The sequence below is a fragment of the Calliphora vicina genome, chromosome 5 (assembly GCF_958450345.1).
Source record: "Calliphora vicina chromosome 5, idCalVici1.1, whole genome shotgun sequence".
Lineage (NCBI taxonomy): Eukaryota > Metazoa > Arthropoda > Insecta > Diptera > Calliphoridae > Calliphora > Calliphora vicina.
The window spans coordinates 107,943,336-107,970,093 of NC_088784.1; the positions used below are offsets into that span (position 1 = coordinate 107,943,336).

Consider the following 26,758-nt stretch of genomic DNA (forward strand, 5'->3'; position numbering starts at 1 on the left):
AGGGTATATAAGATTCGGTACAGGGTATATAATATTCTTGTTTTATTATATTTTTTTTAATTTTTTTTTATAAAAATTTTAAAAATATATCTGCTATTAATCGATAATAGCGATTAACATAACTTTTTTAATCGTAATCCATGCTACTTTTTTATATATCCTGTATTAGCTTTTTTCTTGCTTATAGAGGAGGGTATCTTGTATATGAAAAATTCTATATACATACATATATAACCTTGTTTACCAAGTGAAACGTATGTGGATTGTGTCCTGATTTTCAAAATTATGGCAATTGCTATTCTGGACAGCTCAAATTTTGATAATTTAAAATATTTGTGAAAATTTTGATAAAAGATTTGTGAAAATTTTGATAAAAAATTTATAAAAATTTTATAATTTTGATTTTTTTTATAAATTTTATCTCAATTTAGTAAATTTTTTGTATATCACTGCCTACAAATTGATTATATATTGATTTTGTTTATTCAAAATCTATTTGTAAAGCTTATTTTAGCAAGTGGAACGTATGTGGATTGTATTTCATTTTCAAGCTAGCTCAAAAATAAATTACAGCAAATGAAAGCTTATTTAAATCTAATATAAAAAGTATAAATTCCTATAAATTTATTAGTTAAATAATAAAATTTTTGGAAGAAAATTAAAAAAATTTCAATATTTTTTAGGGTTTGTTTTAATTTTTATCTCCCTATAGATTTAATGTTAGCTTGATTTCTTTTAATAAATTGTTATTTTAGAGATTATTTAAGCAAGAGGAACGTATGTGGATTGTATTCACATTTTCAAGCTAGCTGAAGCACTTTCATATGACAAAAAATGCGGTATTTTTTCCAGATGACTAGCCTTTATTTTGAAACATTTGTACAATATAAATTTATTCAAAATATTAGCCATTGTTAGCTATGACCTTTTCCCATCTTTCTAGAAACATATTGATTCCGAGCCAAAAGAACTGCTCATCTTTTGGGGCTAATAACAAATCAAGCCAATATCGGATACTCTGTTCCAAAGTGAAGCGTAATAAATAGTAGTCGGATATAGCAAGGTCTGGGCGGGTAAGGCAAAACTTCCCAACCATTTCATTCTAAATACATTTTAACAGGTCATTTCAGCAGATCACAATAGGTAGTACCCTTTTGGTCCTACCAAATGCAGAGAATTACCTTAGCGCTGGTTGTCCTGACTTCACTGACGACACTTCTGGTTATCGTAATGTATCAATTTTCATCGCAAGTAACTAATGATTTGGTGCATAAATGATTTTATCTTCTAGCGTTCAAGCATCATTTCGGACTTTTGGATGAATCCTGCTGCTAGAGTAGCTCCCAATGATTTTGCAAGCTCTTGTTGAGTTTGAGAAAAATATTCATGGATTTTTGCCAGCAATTCTTGGTCTTCAAACTTTTTTGGCTGGTCTGGGCAATCTTTGTCATCCATTTCAAAATCTCGTAGGTTGAAACAGATGAAACACATTCACTATAAGCTTCCATGAGCCATCGATGTGCTTTAGCGGCACTTTTTTTTCAAATTAAAGTAGTACAGCAAAACTTCCCGCATATGACGCTTTGTTGGTACAAAATTCGAAATTTTCGAAGCAAAAAAAAAAAAAATTTGATGTTTACACCAAAAAATAATAACGTTTACACTAAAAAGTTCAATATCTAAGTGATAAATCTGGCTGAATTTGACCGATAACATGGGTTATGTTGTTGGTTTTGAGGGCAGCTGTGAATTTGTGGCTTATTCGCATAGACTTGTGACTTCAGAGAACCCTACAAGATAAAGTCCAACGGGATCAAATCGCACAACCTCGGTAGCCAGTTTACATCACCTGATCATGGCGTCAAATCGCTCGTGCAGAATGTCCAATGTGATCATCTGACCAACATCGTTCTCAAGGAAATATGGACATATGACGCCTCAAGCCCAAACTCCACATTAAACAGTGATTTTTTTACACGCTCTTGGGTCTCATGTGGGTTGGTATCGTCCCAAATTCGACAATTTTGTTTGTTGACAGGCAAATGGGAGTCATCGTTGAAGATGAGTTTTATTAATTAACAATGAATTTTTGTGTAGAAAACTTGTGTACAGAAAACTTGTGTTTTCTAAGATAGTGGATTTTGAATATATTCCCTCGATATGTGCAACTATCTATAAGCACTTTGTCCGATATTCATTTGTACCTCGCTCACATGCCTACATTTTAGTGATGCTGCCTGCTTGCTTGCTGCTGCTTCTGATGTTGTTGGCAACTTGTTTATATTGTTGTTGTTCGTTTGACGCTACAGCCAACTTTGCTTAAGCTGCAAGTATTTCCCTCAAAATGTTTATAGTTTTTATTTTTCGTTGTGTTTTTGTTTTGCTTAATTTTGTGTGTGTTTTTTTTTATTATTTATATGTACTACGTTTTTCTCAAGGCCTACAGATTTAGGCCAAAAATCTCAAGTGATCTAAACCAACCAAACAAGAGTCTGTCCGTCCGTCTGCCTGCCTGTGTGTTTGTGTTTTACTTGTATTCGGTTGTATGGATTTCGTTTTGTGCGCTCGCTGGCTCGTTCGTTCGTACGTTCATTGATTCCAATTTGCTGTTTGTTGTTGGCGTTGTTGTAGTTACTAGTCAACTACTTACCTAGTGAGCGAGTCGACCAACTTACAAGCCCACGAAATAAATTTAACTAAATAGAAATAAAACAACAACAACTATAACAATAACAAAATACGAACTAGCGCAAAAACATTTGAAACTCAGTGTAGCGATAATAATGAAAGAGCGCAATATGAAATCGTATATGTACATCAATATATTGAGAAATCCATACAATCAAAGACGGCGGAGAGTTAAATAGAGTAAAAAGAAACCAACACTTGAAACTAATCGTGCGGCTCTAGCATGTGAATATAAAGCCGCCTCAATAAATGCTAAAGATCCTAAAAAATATGGTGGATCCGTTATACCGGTAGGTTTCAGTAATAATTTCAATAATGGTATGACACACAGCTAATACCACATTGGACATTCTACACGAGCAATCTAAACTGGTCACCAAGATCGTGCGATTCGACCTGGTTAAACTTTTTACTGTTGGGTTTTCTTAAACCACAACGGCCCTCAAAGCAAACATAATCCATGCCAACGGTCAAATTGAGCCTGATTTATGCGTCCGAGTCATGGAAAATTGAACATTTCGGATACATATGCAGGATGTTATACCCCATACATAATGGCATCGATATTCCTTTCAAACGAATAAGAAATGTCGATGATTTTTCACACACTTTGTTTTATTTAAATTTTAATATAGGAAGCGCTTTATGAGAGACCCTTTATTTAGAAAAATAATTAAAACTTCTCAAAATAATCGACTTTCAAAAAAATAGCAAAAGATCTGAAAGTTCATCGTCACACTGTTTCCAAAGCCATTAAACAGTATAAGGAAGACTTAAAATTTGAAAGGAAACCTGGATCCCGAAGAAAAAAGATCTAACAGATATTGGTAAGGCAAAAGAAGTCAATCAACTCTTTCGAAGAGCACCGAATACTTCTATCAGAAAAGAAGCTCGTAAAGGTAAATGATCTGATTCTTTTGTGCGCAGAGCCAAAGCTAATGCTGGGTTGAAGTCGTATAAAGCTCCAGATCGTAATGCGACAAAGAACTTATGTATAATAAGCAAAAGAACGAGCGACAAAATTGAGATAAAATTGGCAGACTTTTCCCCACTTCCGCGTCAATATTTGTATGTGCTAGATGTTCAAGAATAATACCAGAACTCCGGCTTGTGGAAAAGTATTGGGATCTTGTAAAAAAAGAATTAAAGAACACAGTACATGTCCGATATTAAGTGAAAGTGGACCACCTAGCGAGTAATATGTCAATATTTTAATTTTTAATGAATTTGTACAATATTTGAATAACTTTACGTAATTTTGAGAATTTGTATCATATAGAAAATATACATAGAACGGATACTCTACTGTCAAAGACCAAACTCAGTTGCCAAAAACCTAAGTGGTGAGAATGTTAGAATTAGTAAAAAAAAAAAACTACATGAAAACAAAAACAACACTAGTTGTCATTTTCTCTTTATGTCAGCCTTATTAAGCATTTGACAATAAAGGAGATTTGGAGTTTATGTATAAAATAAAGCTACCATATTCATAAAAATGAATCCCATTTTTGCCTTTATTGAAGTAAAGATACTTCAAATATAAATAAAATAATACAATTGTATTAAAAAAAATATTGAGCATCGACACAATTCTGGCCAAGGTTTTAAATTGCTGAGTATCGTTAGCAGAAGGGTTTTGTTTATGCTTGATTATGGTTATACCGGCAACTAAATATCACAGCTATTTGCGGACACAAACCTATATCATTCATCAGTTGGCTCTGTTGTCATTTTTTCTTATCCTCCACCAAAGATTCGAAAATAAACTGCAAAAAGTCTCCGGTCAGAACGTCTTTCGCCCAGCAAGGGTAGTATACAATTGAATACAGCGCTTATATTGCGTTTCAAATAAGGCTTTAGATTCCAAGTTTAGAACCTTAAATAGATAAGCCAAACACACTAAAAGTCCACTCCAATTGGTCAGCATCGTGGGTATTGAGCAAACATATTAATCTGTCCGGGACACATTATAGATAAAAATCTTCTCGTAAATCTCTAGCCAACACATAACGTAGTTTCAGCAAAGACTGCAGTGACAAGTTTGTAGCACAGGCTAGTTTTATAAAAGTAAGTCGACCACGTAATCCTTTTCATGCAACAATTGGGGCAACGTTACAATGAGTATTCCTCGGATAAATTTAAAATTTAAAAAATTTAAAGAGGTAGAGTGTGTATTACATAGGTTTAGGTTAGTTCAAAAGAGAATGAGAAAAATGTCTCCCTTTCAATTTCTGCATGCCCACATATTTGTCACAAAAAAATAGAGTACTTTGAAATTTAAAAATTGAAAGGATTAAAGAATTAGTACTATTTTAATATACATATTAAATTATTTATTATTTTCTTAAGATTTTCTTCGTTTCATCCATATCTCTAAAATTGTTAAACCATTTTTGTCTTTTATATCTCGTTAGAATGTCAATTACGAATCTTTCACATTCACATCCACATAAATGCAAAAATGTTTCAAAAACTGAAAAACTTCATATTTTCCTTTACATACGTTGCGGAAGGGAAGCTAAAAGTTTATTATCGATCATGGTGCACTCTAGTGATCAGGGATTAAGTACATTTCCTCAATTTAACTTAATTTATTTACAACTAGTTGACCGCCCCGGCTTCGCCCGGTAGCATTTACTAATGTTAGTTCTTCAAGTTTCTCCAACCCTCATACACCTGTCTGTTCTTATTTATTTGCAAATAAAATATCTAAATTTGTACTGCATACTTTAGGACTCAAAAAAAATTCCGAGTTTTACCTGGAATTTTTGAATTTTTTTCTTTACAAACCATCTTTTGAAAATTTTGATCACGTTCTCACGTGATGCCATTACATACATGGACCATTTAATTTTTATATAGATAGGTAGATAGATTAAATATGTAGATACCTATGTAGTTCCATAAAAAAAAATTATCAAGTAACCCAAATAAGTTTTACAAATTATTTGTTTATTCCAAAAAAAATTTATGAAGAAGGTTATATAAAGTTCCTCACACTCAACAATAAAAATAAACTTATTTTTGTGAAAATATTAATGTTTTTTAACCTTACACAACATGTGGTACCATAGTATGTGCTTTAGAAAGAAACCCTTTATAAAAATAAAGTATAATTTATATCAAGCAAAGTTTGGAATATACAAATTATTAGTTTATCTTCCACTTTTATTTTCTTAATCACAATTCAAAAGAGTATATTTAGTACATCACTACTTGTAATGTTCTCTTAGAGAGTGATAAAACAACAAAAAAAAACTATGCCATCATACAAAATATGTAAATAAATACACACACAAACAAACAAGTGAAAGCCAAATAACAACAAATTCAGCACACACTCTTGGAAATGTGTGACAAATGATGAAGGGTGAAGGAGTTGAATTTTACTGCTCAACCCACTAAAGGTTGACCCTTTTTTTTTGCAAATATGTCATCATTTAATAGATTTTTTGTAGCACTCACAGGAAATTCTTAATATGTAATTTATTATTTATTTAGTTCTTTATTAACATAATATTTGTATACCTTTGGACTCACTTTTAATACTGCATTTTAAAATTTATTAAACCATCATATAACGATAATAAATATAATTTTATACAATTTATTTCATATTATTTTTTATCACTGTGAATACTATAACAATTTTGACAGCTGGGATAAACTTGTACTTGAACGATTATTAGTATTATGTGTGCTCAATATGAGCAAAGTAATCGATAACCACAGTATCGATAAATAACGTTATGATAGAAAAACTATTTCCTAAAATTTTGTATTACCTATTTTTGCTAATAAAATGTTTTATTTGCAGTTATTATTATTGTAAATACCTACTATTAATTTAAATATTTACGTATTGTACTAAATTTATTGTTAAGCATTAGTGTTGTATTTTGTTTGTGTACTAAACAGAGTTGTATTGTCGGGCATAAATTCACCACCACAGCGTTGCGTTTAGAGTGTATTAAAAATGAGTAGTTTTTTGCAGACGATTTCTTCACAACACTGTATTCAACACAATCTCACATTTTGCTTTCGTGTGCGTTGTGTGACTCTTTGTGTGAAATACAAAAACTAAAATGGCGACGTCAGTAGAGTGATGGAATTGAGGAATTTTTTCAATTGTGTTGATTTTTTATATTCATATTATATATATTGGTGGATATTTTAACCCAATTACAACAATAAATCGAAAAACACAAACAAATAATACCAAATAAATATATATATCAAACAATTTTTGTGCAAATGCCTAAAACAAAAAGTGAAATAACTAAAAAGCAAATAAAAAACCTACTGAAAAAAAGTGAAAAAAGTTACGCTAAAGAAAAAATAAAAATGGCGCCCGCGACGTCTTGACTTTCTTTTTTTATTGTATAAAAATCGTTTTTGCATAAAGAATTTTACATTATTTGTAAATATTTCCACCAAAAAACCATGCTAAAAACACATTCGACTAAATTGTGAAAATCTTATTCAATAGAATATTGTGTAAAAGTTCGAAAAAAGGCAAATAAAAAGTTGAAAAAGCGAAATTACTGTGGCCGTTGTTTTTTTCAGTTCGTTCATTTCAGTTTCATTATTTTTTTTAATTTTCATTCATACGTTCGTATACGTGCGTGTGTGTAATATTTTTTTTAAAATAAATAAAAGGCCTTGAGGATGTGTGCTGCTCAAAGTAATCCAACACAAAGTTTTGGTCCTTATGCCTGGGGTTTTGCTGATAATACTCGAGGTCCCGAGTCCGTATTGGAAATATCGCCCAACATAAACTACACTGTTAGCAGTGAATCTGTAAGTAATAGTAAATTCTTTCTCCAATTGCATTCAATATGTTTTTATTTGAATTTTTTTTCGTTTTCATAGAGTTTTTCTTTTTATTTATTGTTTTTTTTTTCATTTCTTATTTTGTCAATTTGTTCTTCTGTCTGTGTTCGTTCTGAATGTTGTCCAAAAGAGTAGTTTGTGGCCACAATACAAAACAAAATAATAAACGTAGAAGAAGAAACGACAACAACAACACTAATAATAAGAAATAAAATTATAAGACTGTACTTGTGATAGTCGTGGTAGTATGTAGTTCTCTTCGTTAGTCGTGGTCGTTGGTTGTTTGGCTGGTTGATTGTGTGCTGTCTCCACAGTAAAGCTAAACAAGAAAGCCAGCAACAACGACAACACGAACACACAATTCGTTTGAATGTATGACTGTTGGTTTGCATGTATGTTGGATTTTTAAGAAAGCGCGCGCGTGATGATGTATGAGGATGATTATGTATGTTTGGATAGTATTTGTTTAAGGTTTCTGGGGGGAGGGAGTTGGGTAACAAATATATGTACCCTGAAGGAAACCTGGGGACAAGTGTCTCCAAGTCACCAGTTTTGTCGACAATTTTGGTGACTTTTTAGCGACATTGTCAACGAAGCGTCAACGAAGACGACTCTTTCATCTGTTATGAATTCATACCATTTCGTTTTTTAATTTGTTTAATACAACGCCAAATGTTAACAAAATATGCAGTTTCATTATTTACATCTACTTCAGAAAAGTACCAAAAGTGTAGATTAGAATTACTAAAATGTACTAGTGAATCAGTACCTAGTCAATAGTAATATCGTCAGTAGTAGACTTCCAATGACACGCACATGTTCAATGTCTATAGTAAATAGCATTGTCTGGGGTAAAATAAGTCACTAGTACTGGTGACTGTGTCAATAGTAAATCAGTATAGTTTCACTATTGACACTTCCTGCAGGGTATGTACATATATGTAGCTAGAGATATATGTATATAAACACATATGTATGCATATGATAATGAAGAAGAAGAGCCAACAAAAAATAAAAAAAAAACTGTTTTGTATTGTATTTTTGTTGATGCAATATTGTTATTTTTCTTGTTTTCCTCGTTTTTTTCTATTTATGCTGCTTTGGTTTTGTTGATAAATTGATTAATATAAAGAAAATGAAATAATACATGTCATATTGTAAACATTATACATAATTGTTTACCAAAATTGCATTACTACATATGTATTTGTAAAATTATTTGACAGATTTATTTTATAAAATATCTACATACCTACCTATCTATTTACCATGTTTAAAGTTTAATAGTAAATTTAATTATTAATTCGAAAAGATATTTTCTATTTTCCACTAATTAGTGTTAATTATATTTTGTACCTACAGAAATAATGTACTGTTACTTAGCAAGAATATAGAATATGTTGGTATAATATTGTAGAATATAGAATAAATGGTTCTCTTAATTAATTTGTAGTTTTGTTCCTGTACATTTACAATTTGTAGGTTTCACAGAACATGGTTTGCGTTCTTAAATTTTTAAAGGTTAGTTACCACGACCGTGTATTTAGAATAAAAACCATAATTTCCTTTTATAAGCTTACAAAATTATAGCGGGACAGATGATTTTAGATTAATCTAACGACCATGTCCTACCACTATTTGTAGCTCCGGCTTAGTAGCTAATCGGAAATATGTACCTATTAGTATTTTATTTGGATGTGACCATTCTTATAAAACATTTACCTACAATTTGAAGTTCCTCAAAAACATAGGTATTCGCTTTGTTTTATTGAGATCCAAAGTTCAAGTTTTATATGTCTAACCCCCATTAACACGAAGCCTGGTTATGTGTTAACTAATAGTTATAGGTACTAACAGTTTCCATAAAAAATAATTTAAACCGATAGTATAACTATTTGATAACACCTAACCAGGCTTCTTGTTAATATGGGTAAGAAATGTATAAAATTTAAATTCTTAACTTTTTAGCCGCTTATCCAATTTTTAAAATTTTGGTCTCATAGTTTCCCATAACTTCCTATTCCATTTTCTAAAGATTTTCGTCAATTATAAGCCAATGTCTGGTTAACAACACATAACAAAATTCAGAGTAAGACCCTGAGGGTATCTAGAGATAATAAAAATTTAGTAAACATTTTCAAATATTTCAAAGAAATAATCTTAGGATAATTAGTAATTAGGATAATAATTTTAAAAGATATCCTTTAAGTAGTTTTATAATTTTAATATGTAATAGAAAATAATTTAAAGATAAAATAAAAATGTCAAAAATATAAATTGATACCATAAACTCAAATAATATTAAAATATATGGGGTGTATGACTTAAAAATTCGAGATTTTACGAAAAAATTTGTAAAATATAAATTTATTCAAAGTATTGACATTTGTTAGCTATGACCTTTTCCCATCTTTATGGCAAAATATGGATTCCGAACCCAAATAACTGCTCATCTTTTGAGGCCAAAAACAAATCAAACCACTATAGGATACTCTGTTAAAAAGTAAGATCAGGATGGAGCAACAGGCTTAATGCCTTCTGGTCCCGCATAGACCGTGCCGTCCTCAACTTATGTCCAGCATGTGGTCAGGGTCCCCACCTTTTCAACTGTCCAACCAGCCCTACTTCACTACGTCCAGTAGATTTAGCACAATTCCTTGGACTTGATCATGCAGAACCCCCAGATTAAATATTTTAAAATTATTGAAGCTGCTACAACAACAAAAACAACAACAACTCTGTTCCAAAGTGAAAAGTATCCCAGAGCATTTTGCTTGGATAGTAGTTGGACGGGGCAACGTCTTTACTATACAGCGGTTGAGGCAAAACTTCCCAACTACTTCATTCTAAATACATTTTAACAGATACATGTGGCCGAGTGTTGTCATGATGGAATATTACGGCAGATGCTATCTTCAAACGAATCAGTTGCGTTTGGTACAGGTTCCATGTTATGGTCCGGACAGATTTTAGCAGCTCATAATATATAGGACCCTTTTGTTCCCACCAAATACAGAGTACATATTACATTAGCGCCAAGGATATTTGGCTTTGGTGTCGATTCGGCTGGATGGCCAGGCTCTTATGCTTCGGGTTATCGTAATGGATGTATTTTTCATCGCAAGTAATAATTCGTTGCTAAAATGGGATTTGGGACATGCGAAATCGTCTTTCAAGAATCCAGCACCTCACAAACGTTTTCAAATTGCTGATTGAGTAGCTCCCAATTATTTTGCAAGCTCTAAAGTTTTTCAACAATCTTCATCCATTTATTGGTATTCAAACTTTTTTTTGGCTGGCCTGGGAGATCTTTGTCTTCCGTGTCAAAATCGCCACTTCTGAACCGAACAAACCGCACGATGGAACACATTCACCATAAGCTTTGCTGAGAAATTGGTGTATTTCAGCGGTTTTTTTTTTTTCAAATTAAAGAAGTAAAGCAAAACTTCCCGCAAATGACGCTTTGTTATTACACTATAATGATCAATAACTAAGTGAAAATGAGATATGTACTCTTTAATTTAATATATAAGTTATTAGAAACAAAAACCGCGTTCAAAAGATACGCCATCTATTGTTAATCCTGTATTTTTAAGCCATACATCCAATAATCACCCTTATAGTGGTTGGCGTAAACGTCATACGCCTACGACATTTTCGTACTAGATTAAAGAAACAGTTTGCATTTTATCTTTAATCTAGTACGAAACAGTCATAGGCGTAAGACGTTTACGCCAACCGCGATAAGGGTGAATATATTGATACCATATGTGACTAACTAGATTAACTGGGTATTTCCGACATAGCTAAATCGACTCTTTGCTGTTATAATGTTTTAAAGTATAATTTTGTTTATTGTTCATGACAAACATGGCTATTTAGTTTTGCATAATTTTCAATTGAATTATAATTTACGTAGAACAAAATTTAACATTAAAATAATGAAAACTATTTTTATTTACTTATTTGAGTTTGTAATAACAACTTGAATCTGATATGCATAAACAAATGACAGATTTTTATTGTTTTACTATGAAATAATTGTTTATAAAGAAAATTAAAATCATTTATCAGCTAAAGAAACAGTATAATGTTTCAAGACACAAAAATTGTTATCATTTTAAAATGAAATTTGAATAAACTTAGAACAAAATTAGTCCAAAATGTAATTTAAAAATGTATTCTTTAAGAGTTCCAATGATCCAATTTTAGTATCCTAAACCCTAATCTCGTCACATCATCTGAAAACTATACATAAAAACAATTTTAAAGAATATTCTTTTTAGTTTATAAATGAAAAAGAATATTTTTGTAAAACTGTTGGCAAAAACATTTTTGGCGGGAAAGTTTATTTAAGAGCCGCACAAATTGTTAGACTGTATAGAAATAATAAATTAATTCCCAGCATGTTTAAATACACGAACCAAAGTAATATTGAAATATTTGCTTTAAATGGTATTTATATGTATGTATATTTGTTTTATGTACATAAGTAACTCCTTTATCCTTTGAGCACTGTCATAATGATTTGTACAAATTGTCATACGATAAGAAAGTAAGACAGAATGAATGAATGGACACAGATCAGAAAGAACATTTATCCTACTATAAACTATGAGAGCAAAAAAAAAAAAAAAATTCATTTAAAAACATCATAAAAATAAATAAAATAAATTTGAAAACATTGTTAATCACATCATACTAATTCTAAATGTTGAAATTCATCTTCTATGATTATAATAGCATTATAATTTTCAGATGCCATATTTGTTATCCACTGATGGATCATTAACAGTGCAAAAAGATGTTAAAGGAGGATTAGCTGGCAATAAAAGTGTTGTACGGCGTATGGTATTGGTCAATGACCCATTCGCAACAGGAGCTCAAAGGTTAGCATCTTTGCTTACACGCAAATCATACCAAAATACCTAGTATGGTTGTGTTAATGTGACGTTGGGCGCCTTTTATAATTTTTTACTTTTGTTTGTTTTTTTTTATTATTATTATTTCTGAATTCTCCTTAATTAGAGTAATCACTGGTGCTGCCGCCGCCGCCTCCTCCGTGGTTAAGAAACCAGATCAACAACAACAAGTTCTAAACTTAAATTGTGACAAAAATTGTAAGTTGTTTGTTTAGAGATGATGAATAGGTGTTCATTCTATATTCGTGTGAATATTAAATTCTCTTAACTTTTCTAGATCTTCTTGTCGATCAATCAGATCAGTCCCACTTATCAAACGGTATTGTCGATTCGAAAACACAAACCATATTAACGACAGCTGCAGCAGCTAACAAAGCACATTTTAGTCCTATTGGTCCGATACACTTGACGGCCGAGGAATGTAATGAAATTTTAATGAAACGTGCTTTGGCCGCCACACATCCACAAACAATAACATCGAATGATGGTCATAATACAACTACAAGTAAGGCCTATATAATTATTTTCAATCTCAATATCAATAAAAACAAAAAAAAAAAAAAAAATACCATGACATGAAATTTGAAAGTTAATTTGTGGTGAATTTTTTCTTCTTCTCCCCCTTCTTTTCCTTTTCCCTCTCGTTTTACTTCTATTTCTCAACTATTGGCCATGCAATGTTGGGTGACATATTGCCTGGCATCTCAGTGCAAGTACAAAAAGTTATACAAGGTCTAGAAGACAATGACGATTCACAAGGTAATGCGCCTAATTTGAAATTAGAACCTGGAACATTGGAACTCTCACCGAAAGCAGAATTACAAGACACCATGCATTTTACTGATGTAAGATGATTTTAATTTTCTTTATTTTTTTAACCATTATTTAAAACAATTATTTATTATATTGAAAATATTGTTGGCTCTGTTCCGATACTAAATCTAATAAATACCGGAACAAAGCATTTGAACTGAAAAAATAAAATGAATCTTTTTTTATACGACTTTTAGGCCGATACCACCATTAAAAAGGAACGCCCTTACAGTTGTGACGAGTGTGGCAAATCATTTTTACTGAAACATCATTTAACTACTCATGCTAGAGTACATACAGGTGGGTTAATATTTGTTTAAATTACATTTGCCATAAATATTTAACTAAAATTCTTATTTCTGTTGATGTTCTGTTTTGCAGGGGAACGGCCCCATATCTGCACACACTGTGGCAAAAGTTTCGCCCACAAACACTGTCTAAACACCCACTTGCTATTACACTCCACCGATCGCCCTTATCAGTGCACTGAGTGCAAAAAGAGTTTCACACTAAAGCACCATTTGTTGACCCACTCAAGGGTCCATTCACGTGATCGACCATTTATTTGTCAGGAATGTGGCCGTACATTCCCACTGAAACGTCACTTGGTCACACACAGCAAATATCATGCTGGCGAACGACCGTTTGTCTGTGACGAGTGTGGCGAAAGTTTTGCCCAAGAAAATCATCTTATCATGCATTCACGGTAACTAAATCAACAATTAATCACATTTTCTGTGTTTTATCATTATTTAGTCTAAATATAAATTTTTGGTTTTCATTTACAACAGTTTTCATGGTTCTATAAATCCGTTTGTATGTCAGGATTGTGGTGTTACATTTCCGCGTAAATTTCAATTGGTCAATCATGCTCGTATTCACGGCAAAGTACCGCATGCCTGTACGGTGTGCGGCAAAGAGTTTTTACAAAAAAGGACATTAGTGGCACATATGCGGTAAGTGTTTTGGAATTTTATATATTTATTTTTATACACTTCACCGAAGTATATTATATGATAAAAATTGAAATTTTTTCTTTTTTCTGAAATTTTTTTTTTTTTTTTGATTAAACATTTTTTGTGGAAAAGAATTTGTTGCAAATAAAAAATTTAATATAAAAAATTTTTGGGTGAAAAAAAATCGCCTTAAAAAATATTTTTTCCGATTTTGGTCCTTGGAAAGGTTTTTGAAGAATCTATCATTAGATATCCATATTGTTTATGTAAATGACTTAGTAAACCAGATATAGATAAAAAATAATTTAAAGATCGAGGTAGTCGTGGTTTTGCTTCTATCTAAGCCATTTGTGTGCCGATTTTGCCGAATTTAAACAGCAACAGGACTAGTTATTTGCGGGCTTAGGAAAGTTGATTTCAACAGACAGACGTAGCCCACAAATAACTTAAATACATGATTTATACATCAAAATATATCCGCTATACACCCGGTTTAGTTGCTATTTAAAATGGGGAAAATCAGCCCAAAATGGCTGAGATATAAGAAAAAACCAGGACAACCTCGATGTTTGGCATATTTTTGATCTATATCTGGATTAATTAGTCATTAATATAGACAATGTGGATAGATAGATATTTCAAAGTCCTTTGCAAGGACGTATTCAAGACCATAGTAAGTTGGACCTACACTGGTTCAAAATCGGGACAAATATTCTTTAACCCGAATTTTTTGTCATAATTTTTTTTTTTCACTAATAAATTAAAAAAAAGTAAAAAAAACAATTGTGAAATTTTTTTTTTAAATTTTTAAATACAACTTTGGAAAAAAAAAAATTTTTACTAAATATATTTAAAATTTTTATTTGAAAGTATAATGGTGATGGGTATATAAGATTCGTCACAGTCGAATATAGTTCTCATACTTGTTTTCTTTCCATTTCGATTTTTTTTGTTTAAATATTTTTTTAAATATTATTGTACATGTTTTAATCAATATGTAATTTCTAATTCTACAAATTTATTCTGTGTAGTGTACATACTGGTGATCAACCATATCCTTGTATAAGTTGCGGCGAAGGTTTTATGACAAGACCGGATTTAAATCAGCATATACGCACCACTCATGGCGGTGTCAATCCGAACTCTTCAAACACCGCCGCAGTGCCGTCCAACGCGTTAATTTCACAGCAGCAGCCAACACAAACAATACAAGTGAGTATTCGAATTTGAAAAGCAAAATAAATGTGTTTTCACTAATTTGCCATTATTTTTGTTCCAACTTGCAGCAAGTACACCAAACACAAGCCCATTCTACACATCAGCAACAGCAACAGGGGCATCAAGTTCAAAATAATCATCCACAAACTATAACGGTGGTTAGCAATCCCAACAATTCGGCCTTGCTAACAGTCACCGCCAATGATGCCAATAATTCGGCCAGACCACAATTTGGTTGCCGGTGAGTACCCACAACTAAATATCACACTCAATATTATATCAAATGTTAATGATTTGTTTTTGTTTTTATTTTGTATTAATCGTTTTAGGGAATGCGGAAGTGCCTTTAATAGTCGCGAAGCTTTAGCTCTCCACCTGCGTTTACATACCGGTGATAAAAGTCTTATGACCGATTTATGTGCTTTAACCGCCGCCTTGCCTACACACTTACTAAGCACAACCGGTATGAGTTCTGGTGCCACGGTTGTGGCCACCAATCCCAACATTATAGCCCAAAACCAAATGCCAGTTCAAATCATATCATCAACGGGTCAAGTTGTATCACAGACAACACTGGTGCAGGCCGCCGCTACGACTCATCCGCAGACACTTGTTCCCGGTATGCCAGGTTTACAGTCCCAACAGCAGCAGCAGCAACATTTACAAAACGGTGCTGCCCACCAGCAGCATCAACAGCAACAACAGCAGCAGCAACAACAACAGCAGCAGCAGCAACAACCACAGCAAACACAACCAACACCCACCAAACCCAAATCACACTTCTGCGCCAGTTGTGGCAAAGGTTTTGCCGCCAAACACGGTCTCATGCAACACAATCGCCGCCACCCGAACGGCGGCTGTACGGTACGCACCCATGTGTGCGAATGTGGCAAGGCATTCTTCCAAAAGAATCACCTAATGCTACATCAGCGTCAACATTTGGAAACGAAACCACCCATTTCGCAGCAACAGGTGTGTTGAACCTCTCACTCACAATCACTCTCTCAAATCAAACTCTCTAAAAACAATTGAGAAATAATCTTATAAAAAGGTTGTAGTTGTGCAACGTAAGTGTTGAGATATTTAAATCCATTTTGTCTATATACATATTTTAATATTCTACCGATCAATTCAGTTTTGTTTTCTTCTGTTGTTCTGTACAATAATATTTTTTTTTTATTATTGCTCTCTAAATGTTCGGTTATTTTTTTTTCTCAAAATTGATTTGTTTTTTTTTCAAAAGAAGTTTTGGTTCTATATTTTTTTTCGTTTAACTTGAAATAATTTAATTAATTATTCATCTGTATATGGTAGTTTTTTGATCTCAGTTTTATTTTATATTTACAATCATTTTTAATGCACTTCAAATGGTGTTGGGTTTTAATTTCATTTCTATATTTTATTTATATTATTCATATAAAGTATAAAGTATATTTATATGTATACAACATATCAAACAAAAAGAAACATGATTATTTTTCCAAGATATCATCTCCTATTAAGACACAACACAACAGAATACACATTCCGAATACACTTTTCAATTCAATTACGGAAATTTGTTTAGAAAACATGAATTTATTGATAAAAGAGTTTTACAACAAGATTTTAGATATCTCTTTTTCAATATTGAAAGAGAAAAGTAAGCATAATATTGAAAGAGAATAGATCAGAACAATAGAAAAAAAAAACATGTTAAAAATTTAGAAAATTTTGTTTAACTGAATATGTAAAGTATATCAGAAATGGTTGGTACTGAAAATGGGCAAAATCGGTCAAGGGAGACAACCAAAAATATTTTGTTATTTTCTTTAAATATGTTGCATAACGATATGACCTCGGGGGAAGGACATATAGGTAACAAATTCTCGAAATATTCATTGTTGATCGGAAATAGTTGGTGTTGAAAATGGACAAAATTGGTTCAAACTAAATACTTTCAGAACAAAACTGTTGCTCCCATGAAATATCGATTTCACTCGTAGGGAAAATTGCTATCGTGATATTCCCATGAACTTTTCATTCACAATAGTTAATTTTGTTCGTAACAGCTGTTTATGTTTAGAAAATTTCATCTAAAAATTTCACAACATGGATAATTTTTTCACGTGAACAAAGTTTTTGAACGAAAAATGGGAAAAGGGAACATCTTTCATGTGAAATATTGATTTGCGATAGGGGTGAATATCCTACTTTTATCGGTGTTTGTAATTTCGAAATTTTTCATTTGCGACCCCATAATGTATATATATTCTGAATCGTTATAGATAGCGGAGTCGATATAGCATACAAATGGCTGAGATATAAGTAAAAACAACGACTTCACCAAACATTTTTTTATCCAAAATTTTTTTAAACAAATTACACAAAAAGTTGCATTTTTAACAAACTATAACTAAGTGTAAAAAAATCAGGGTGTAATTTTTAATTTTCAAATGAATACACTTTTTGTTTAAACAAATTTTTGATAAAAACAAAATTTTATAAAAAATTGTCGAGTTCAAAAATATTTAAAACTTTTTCCACCAAATATTTTTTTCATAAATTTTTTTTTTGTTCAGTGTTTTTAGTGTAGGCCTATTACAAAATAAGTCAAGTACACCCAAATTTCAATCAAATTGGTCTTTTAATTAAGATATCAATCACTACTCTCTGAAAAATATATCAAAATAGTTCCTTTTGTTTTTGTAAAAAACACTTTCTATCGAAATTGCGTTTAAAAGGGCAACATTTTTCTTTGTTTTCAAAAATATGTTTATAAAAATCATTTCCAAAACGCCGAAAATCCGCCGTTTTCATTTTTAAAATGAATTTACATATTTTGGTCACTCGAAACCACATGAGTTACTCGAGAAACAGAAACAGATATTACTGTTTCAATGGAAAAAATCTTGCGGTTTGTAGAACTACATTTTTCGACTATTCGTTTTTGAAAATTTTTCGTTTTTAAAATCACTCGATTTACAGAGCAGGGGGATATTCATTAGCAAAGTTCATGCAACTAATTCGAGAACCCGTTCTGAGGAAGTGAAAAATATTGTATTTCTAGACTAGTTCCTATAGCTCTCAATCCAGTTCGGAAAAAACTTTTAGGGAGTCGTTAAACAATTAATTCGATTTCACATGATTTGATTTACCTTTTTCAATTTGTAAATTTTTAGTTTTTGAAAATTTTTCGTTTTGGAATACATTCCATTTACAGAACAATTAAAATCGGAGAAAAATTTTATATTCTGGAAATCGAATCAGTGTAATGAATTAATTTTTAAACTATTCACTTATTTCGTTTTACTTTTGAGTAAACAAACCTGTTTTAAACGAGTTTAAACGTTAAGAAAATTTGTTAACAGGATTTCATGGTGGTCATGTTCATATCATAGATAACGAGCACAGAATGGATTCATGGAAATGGATTTTTTGGCTAAATTAAGGTGCTTCAAATCAATGATTGAAATGCTTCTCGTAGCTAATTCCAAGCGTGACAATTTCTAACAGAAATCACTGATGGAAGAACTACAGTTCTAGAACCGTTTTAACTCTTCGTTGGATCTAGTTCCGAGAGTGACAATTTCAAACAAATTTCAAAAGTACAAAATCGTGCATCAATTTGTCAAATATTCGTTTTCAAAATTATACGATTTTCAGAACAAGGCAAACATTTGTTAAACTAATTTTTATATGAGAGAACACAAATCAAAATTAACTACAATTTTTTTAATCTAGCGGTAGAATTTGGGAATAGCGCATATTTTAAGATTAATTAAAACAATTTTGAATATAATAATTCAAATTATAAAAAGTTTTAGCGAAATTTGGCAACAATAATTATATTTTGAATAACATTTTCAGAATTTTCATTAATATATAATGAAGTACAGTATAGTATGTATATAGAGTATTTCGTAGTTTAAAATGAATATTAGTAAAGACAACTGAGAAATTTTTGATGAACCTGTTTTTGGATAATTTTAAAATTTATTTTCGAATGAATATTTTCAGTTGGGGAGAACACACAGCTGTGTTTAGCTCCTTTAAAGTATGACAAATATAGAGTACATATATATTTTTTTAAAATACATTGTATACAAAATATAAATTCCTCACACCTTTCTCTCTATGCACATACCACAACCTTAATTTCCCTTCATTAACAACAACTCCTTCATTAATTAACACGTTAAATGTTTATTTCATTTAATTTTCATTTGTTTTCCTTATTTTACTTGAAACCTTTATTAATTTCCTTTACCTTAATTTCATTAGTTAGAAAAATCCCTCATTTTATTTAAGAATTTAATAATTTATGCATAAGACTTGTTCACTACAACAATACAAGCAGCTTGATTTTATTCTTCGACAGGATGCCAACCAACAGCAACAGCAGCAACATGTGCAACAACAGGCACAACAACTGGTCCAACAACAGCAACAAAATCAACAACAACAGCAGCAACAACAACAACAGCAACAACAACACCAGCAGCAGCAACAACAACAAATGACCACCAGAGAAGTAATGATTGGCAATCAAGCTGTACACGTGCAAGTGCTACAAGGTACAAATACAGCACAAGTTATTAAATATGAAATCAATATACCACAAGAGAATCAGAATATTGAATGAGCCAAGTCAGCAGCAGTCAGCCCCATTTAAGAAGACATCAAATCAACACTTACACAAGACACTACTACACTCTACAGTACACGACAGTGCAGTGCAGTACATTACATTACTGAACATAGTACCGTGCAGTGCTGTACAGGACAAGGCAAGACTACTCCAACAAACACTTACACACACACATAAACATAAACACATATAGAGTGAGAGAAAAAGTTTAATTTTTACCCATAGAAGCATTTAAAAAAAAAACTACGATAATCATGGAACTAAGTAGGATTATAGGAAGGAGTGTTGCAAAATCATCTTCACTACTTAAGTCATCAGGCTCAGGCTCACGTCCCTTTTTCTCCATTACTTCTCTCTCTCTCTGTCTGTCTGTCTTATATTATTGTTGTTCTCTTACATTCTCTTTAAGCTTATTGTTTTTAAGCATTATTGTTGTTGTTTTTGTTTCTATTTTTATTGTTTATTTTTATTTAAATATTATTATATTTTTTAACAATTATTGACACATTTTTTTAAATCTTTACAAAAAAAACAAAACAAAACAAAAAAATTAACCATCTTCTCTAGTTTTTACAACCACTTCCTTTTTAAATTTGTTCTACATACAACATAATTGTAAGCAAAGTAGCCGTAAATTAGGTTTAAATTTTGTTTTTTATTTTCACACATTTTTCTTTTTAATTAATTTTATTATTTTTCAATTAGTTTGTATATAGCATAGTTATATAAATATTATTATTATTATAATTATTACATTATTACACATTTGCAATGGAAAAAGATTTAAAAAAAAGAAGAAGTTAACACACCACACGATGATGAAAAAAACTTTTGATTCATTATAGTTTTTTATGATGGAACGAAAACACTAAAGTGCTTTTGCTTTTTGTGTTTTAACAATTGAAAGAAGTCGGTCGGGAGTAAAAAGGAGTGAGAAAAAGGGCAAAGTTCAAACAGTATATGGTATCGCTCATTTGCTGCAACAATGTCATAATTCAACAAACCCAAATTTCGAGTTAATAGCACCCACCATTGATTGCAAAGTAAATAAGTTGTTTTAATAACTGACAAAGTCTTGTGAACTTGCTTCTAAAATTACACGCAGGATCGCCATAGAAGCATTTTGTCTTAATTTCATAACCTATTGCCTGTTACTTTTGCAATAACGTATTCACCCTTATCATGGTTGTCGTAAACTTCTTACGCCTACGACAGTTTCATACTAGATTAAAGATAAAATGCAAACTGTTTCTTTAATCTATTACTAAACGGTCGTAGGCGTAAGGCGTTTACGCCGAACACGATAAGGGTGATTATTTTAGTTGTGCATATTACCGTTTTACACAGATGTTAGCTGATAAAATTGGACCATAAATGCTTCTCCTGAAAAATTGTTTGAATTATGACGACGTTGCAGCAAATGAGCGATAATGTGTAATGAAACTTTTTTCATAAACTGTATGAAATTTCTTCAAGCCTTCTAGATTCTATTTGAATTGAAAAAATAAGAAAAACTTCATTTGAATTAAACTTTTGTCTGTGTAAGATCTCTTTTAAACGTCTTCAATTTATAAATTTTATTAATATCTATGAATGTCTTTAGCTGTTCAAAAAAACCTTTCAATTTTTAATAATTAGGAACCGAAAATGAAGAACATATCGCAGAACTAATCTAAAAATACCATATTAAAAACTAGTCCTTTTAAGCTGGTCTTTCTTAACATAAATTAACGTTTTTTAGTTACAGTGTACTCTCTCAGAAGCGGACACCTAAGAGGCTGACAAATTCTTCCGCTTATGGGGGTAGTAAATAATCCCGAAGAATTCGTTTGGGACTGAAAAAAGTGTCCGTTTATGGAACGTGTCAGCTTTAGAGAGCTTTCCGTAAAGAGAGGGAATAAACTGTCCCCCATTTTCTCAATCTCTGGTTATTTCTTAATCGTGACGATAAACGACAGTTCTCATACAAAAAAAATGTTAATTGGAGGTTTAACATTACGAAAAATGATAACCAGATATTGAGAAAATGGGGGTGTAACTTTTTAATTGCTTCAATTTCAAAATCTATTTTCAAATATCTTTTAGCTACTTTTGGAAAATCATTTTTTATTAGATAGCTACTTTTTTAAAAATATACTTTTTAGAAAGTTAATTAAAGTACCTCAGGAACATATTTAGAACTACACCATTTCTTATTGTATTTCAGACTATTCTAATTGTATTTCTGAATATTTCAGATGTTTGCATTTCTATTTCAGATACTTCCGTTTGTATTTCAGAATTTTCCAATTGTATTTCATTTGTATTTCAGAAATACAAAGGGAAATTTCTGAAATACAAATGAAAATTTCTGAAATTGAATTGGAATTTCAGAAATACAATAAGGAACTTCTTAAATTTAATTGGAAATGGTGTAGTTCTAAAAGCTCTAGTTCTCGAAAGAGTATTATCAATACCACTGCATACCACTGTGTTTTGTAAATCGAATACAAGTAACGATTTCGTTTTTAAACGAATTCATATATTTTTGAGTTGTGTAAATCGATTGCACATGATTTACTTACTTATTTTACTTTCAGAAATTATATCTATTTCAATGTACAAAATCGTGCAATTTGTAGAACATTTTTCGAATAATCGTTTTTAAAATCACTCGGTTTACAGAACAGTGGGGAATACTTTGATGTTTTGTAAGCAAACGTTCGAAAGAATTAATTTAATTCCATTTTGGAAATCAAATTAAATATTAACTCTAAACCATTGGATTAAAGAATTCATTACAAATTAATACATAGGGAATGTACTTCAATTCATTACTTTGAGAATTCATTCTTTATAGAATTGATTCCCTATTGATTTCAAATCTATTACAAAATAGCTTTAAGAATGTATTGAATGATTTAATTTTCATTCAATTCGAATCAATTACTAAAACACTTGAGTCAATTTTGTTCAATTCATTTTGTAAATGATGAAAAGCAAAACAAAACTGAATGAAGAAAAAACATTTTAATTAGTTTTGTAGTAGATTTGAATTCAAAAATGTATATAGCCTGTTTCACAATATCGAATAAAAGATTTCGTTCGCATTCTAAGCGAAAGAAAACTGATTTTGGTTTTCACTAACTTCATATTTATGTGAAGGAATGAATCAGTTTTCTTTCGCTTAGAATGCCAACGAAATCTTTCATTCGATGTTGTGAAACAGGCTATTAATCATTCACAGGATGAATGAATTCTGTTATGAATTAATTCAGCAATGAATGAATTCTAATTAAAGTGATATTTATGTGGAAAGCAAAAACAAAATTTCAAAAATTTTAAAATATTGTTTTTGTTTTATATACAAATTCTTAACAGAACAAAATTCAAACGTTGATTTGCCTTTCATAATTTTAAAATTTTTGAAATTTTGTTTTTGCTTTCCATGTAAATATCACTTTGGTGGCGTGATTTACAAAATTGGAGCCAAAAGCTTTTGAATGAAGCTAAATATATAATTAGATTTGGGAATGGATTTATGGAATGAATGGTTGACATTTTTTAATTCCGAATTAAGATTTAATTGAATTAAGCTCAAATTTAATTATTTAATTCGTAGCTCTGTTTGTAAATCAAATTCACATGATTTATTAATTTTACTTTCGAATAAACATTTGCAGAATATAAATTTGTCAGTTATTCGTTTCTGAAAATCGCACAATTTTGTACATTCTCCCTGTACTGTAAACCGAACCCGAGTAAAGTTTTCGTTTAAAATCTCTTGAAATCACTCGATTTATAAGAACATTTTTTAATAGGATTTCATGGTTATCATGATTCATATCTTAGATAACGATCCCTGAATGGATTCATGAATCTTTAAGGTTCTTCAAAACTTATTTCGTAATCAAATCAAAGATTCAAATGCATCTCCAAGGGTGAACATTTCTAACATTTCCAATTGTATTTCAGAAATTTTCAATTGAATTTCGAATAATATTTTTAGAATTTCTGAAAGTTCAAATTATATTTCAGAATTTTCTATTTGTTTCTAATTGTATTTCAGAATTTTCCAATTGTGTTTCAGAAATATCCAATTATATTTCAGAATTTTCTAATTGAATTTCAGAAATTTCCAGTTATATTTTAGAATTTTCCATTTGTATTTTAGAAATTTCTAACTGTATTTCAGAATTTTCAAATTGTATTTCAGAATATTTGGAAATTTCTGAAATACAATTAGAAAATTCTGAAATACTATTAGAAACTTTTTAAGTATAAATTAAAAATTGTGAAATGTGAATAGAAAACTCTGAAATATAATTGGAAATGGTGTAGTTCTAAAAGTGACAATTACAAACAAAAATCATTTACAGTTTTTTCAATTTCATTTAAGACAAATTTTCAAAACAAAATTTAATTGTTTCAAGGAATGAGTAGAACTTGTTTGGAAGGTGATAATTTCAAACAAAAACTCTTGATTGCTACTTACTGGCTATATGCATGCAATCTAGAACTAGTTCAGGAACCAGTTCTTCCTGGAACTGTTGTTTTTTTTTTTTGTTATTCATTATGGTAAATAAAAGTTGTTGGTTAGTTTTTGAATTCTTTTACACATTTACATTTACACATTTATTTTTTGCTTTAAAAAATAACTGTTAACATTTGACTTTTTAAGGGAAAGATTACGACTGTTAGGACCCCTGTTAAGAAACATAAAAACTGATCTAAATGAATTATAATGAATCGTTGTTGTTTTCATTTTCATTAAATTTAAAAAAGTAACAAATAAATTCAAATAATTGCTAATTGTATTTTTTTATAGTAGTTATAAGTCATCACGTTTAAACAGAAAACAAAAAACAAAAAGAAAAACAAACAAACAAAATTTATCATTTAATTTTATGTTAGAATATTATTTATATAATATTTTTTGTATATTTTAGGTCTTAAAGCATTAATTAAACAAAAACTATTGATTAATTAATTATTTTTACATAATTTTTTCTTTCCAAATAATTTTATTCATTTCTACGAACCTTTAAACAAACGTTTTTTTTCTGTTACTTCTTTAAACACATTTTATAATCTTCCCTAAATATTTTTTTGAAAAATACAAAAAATAAAAACATAATGTGATGTGTTGGTCGCATCTAAAAAACTACAACCTTTTTTTAAGCTTCAAAAATTATGTAAAAAAAAAATTATAAAAACAAAATAATAAAATAAAACCCTGTAAAATAAAACGTTTTTAGATACTTTTGTTTTACTTAATTAAGTTTGTAATTGTAAAAATAAAATAAAAAATTAAAACAAAAATCATGCAAAATTTAAGGTTTAATATTGAATAATATTTTTAAGCAATTAACACAAAAAAGCAGGTTTTTTTCTAAAAGAATTCTTTGTTTAATTAAAAGTAATGGCGGATTTTCCACCCACTATTATTTGTAGCTTTATTGGCAATTTTTCTAAAAACGACTGCTGTTTATTATAAATTTCAACAGAATTGCCGTTTAGTTTTTTGGTTATTTTCTTTTGTATGTAGTATTTAAGACAGATTAAAACAAAAAAAAAACAATTAAGTAACAATGTATAGAAAACAAATCAGATTTATTGTAATTATTCCTGTTTTTATAGTGTGTATATCAATCATTTAAACAAAATTTTAATTCACTTATAATTATATTTCCTCTTTTTTTTATTATTTCGTTTAATTAGGAAACGTATTTAGATTTTAAAATCAACGTTTCTTTAAACAAAAATATTAAAAACAAACAACAACAACATTAACATATACATGTCTTTTAAAAAGAACACACAGGTACTAAACAAAAATATAAAATACACGAAATAAATTTAATTAATAAAAAAAAACAAAAAATAAAACTTAGTTTTACAAAAATTCAAAAAAGAAATGTTATACATATTTATATATACCGAAGAAAGAAGAAACAATAAGTTTTAACCAACCATTTAAGAGAATTTGAAAGCAAAATATAGAAGACCACAGGGTCCCAGGACAGTTCAAAATAATAATGAACGAAATTTCAAAATTTAAACAAAAACACTAACCCTTTTATTCATAAGCCATTTTAAAAGTTTTACAGAAAAACCTATTTCCTAAATAGTTTCAATTCAAATATTAATCACAAATTAAATTGGTTTCAATTATTTCATAATTGAATCAAGTATTCGTGGGCTCAAGTACGAAATTTTCAAAAAATTTTAATTTTAACCCGACAAACAAATTTTTTTCATAAATTTTAAACAATAATAAATTAAAAAACAAAATTTAAAAAGTTTTGAAAAAAAAAATCAACATTTTTTATTTTGAAAAAAAAAAAAATTTATTCCAAAAAATTAAAATTTTTTTTACCTAAAAATGATACAACAACATAAGGTACACCCAGTAGAAAATAAATTCTCAATTATACAATTCTTGTAACGTCAAACAATAGAAAATATAAAAAAATATGAAAAAAAATAAAAAGCAAAGTTTGACGTTATAGGGCTAAATATTGAAAACTCTCCCTAGTGATTCTACCTTCTACAATTATTGTATCATGGTGAAGGGTATATAAAATAACTAACTCTCTTACTTGTTTTTATTAAAAACCCAAAATTCAGTAGAAAATATTAGAAAATTTCGCTCTTGAGCACATGAATATTTGATTCAATTATGAAATAATTGAAACCAGTACAATATGTGATCAATA

General features: G+C 30.0%; 1 protein-coding gene across 6 annotated transcripts; it reads left to right on the forward strand.

Annotated features, from left to right (window-relative positions):
* The first annotated feature begins 6,723 nt into the window (after positions 1–6,723).
* On the forward strand, positions 6,724–23,995 carry cg (combgap). 6 transcript variants are annotated; one of them, XR_010576580.1, is made up of 12 exons: positions 6,724–7,488; positions 12,265–12,410; positions 12,550–12,641; positions 12,721–12,948; positions 13,152–13,288; positions 13,454–13,556; positions 13,638–13,962; positions 14,048–14,212; positions 15,244–15,424; positions 15,499–15,671; positions 15,760–16,497; positions 19,791–19,920. XR_010576580.1 is itself a non-coding variant. In XM_065511837.1 (12 exons), the coding sequence occupies exons 1-12, from the start codon at positions 7,357–7,359 to the stop codon at positions 20,052–20,054; spliced, it is 2,610 nt and encodes an 869-aa protein (XP_065367909.1). In that variant the 5' UTR covers positions 6,724–7,356; the 3' UTR covers positions 20,055–23,995. The 6 variants fall into 6 exon arrangements, 4 of the variants coding, with proteins under 4 accessions (XP_065367909.1, XP_065367912.1, XP_065367913.1 ...); XR_010576581.1 differs by having other exon boundaries at positions 19,770–19,895; XM_065511837.1 differs by having other exon boundaries at positions 15,760–16,402; positions 19,770–23,995.
* The last annotated feature ends 2,763 nt before the right edge of the window (positions 23,996–26,758 follow it).

Bases quoted from the DNA above. Each gene is read 5' to 3' on its own strand.
- cg (XM_065511837.1), top strand. From the start codon at position 7,357: ATGTGTGCTGCTCAAAGTAATCCAACACAAAGTTTTGGTCCTTATGCC. The intron at 7,489-12,264 runs GTAAGTAATAGT...TGATTATAATAG, and splicing joins ACACTGTTAGCAGTGAATCT to CATTATAATTTTCAGATGCC. The intron at 12,411-12,549 runs GTTAGCATCTTT...CTCCTTAATTAG, and splicing joins TTCGCAACAGGAGCTCAAAG to AGTAATCACTGGTGCTGCCG.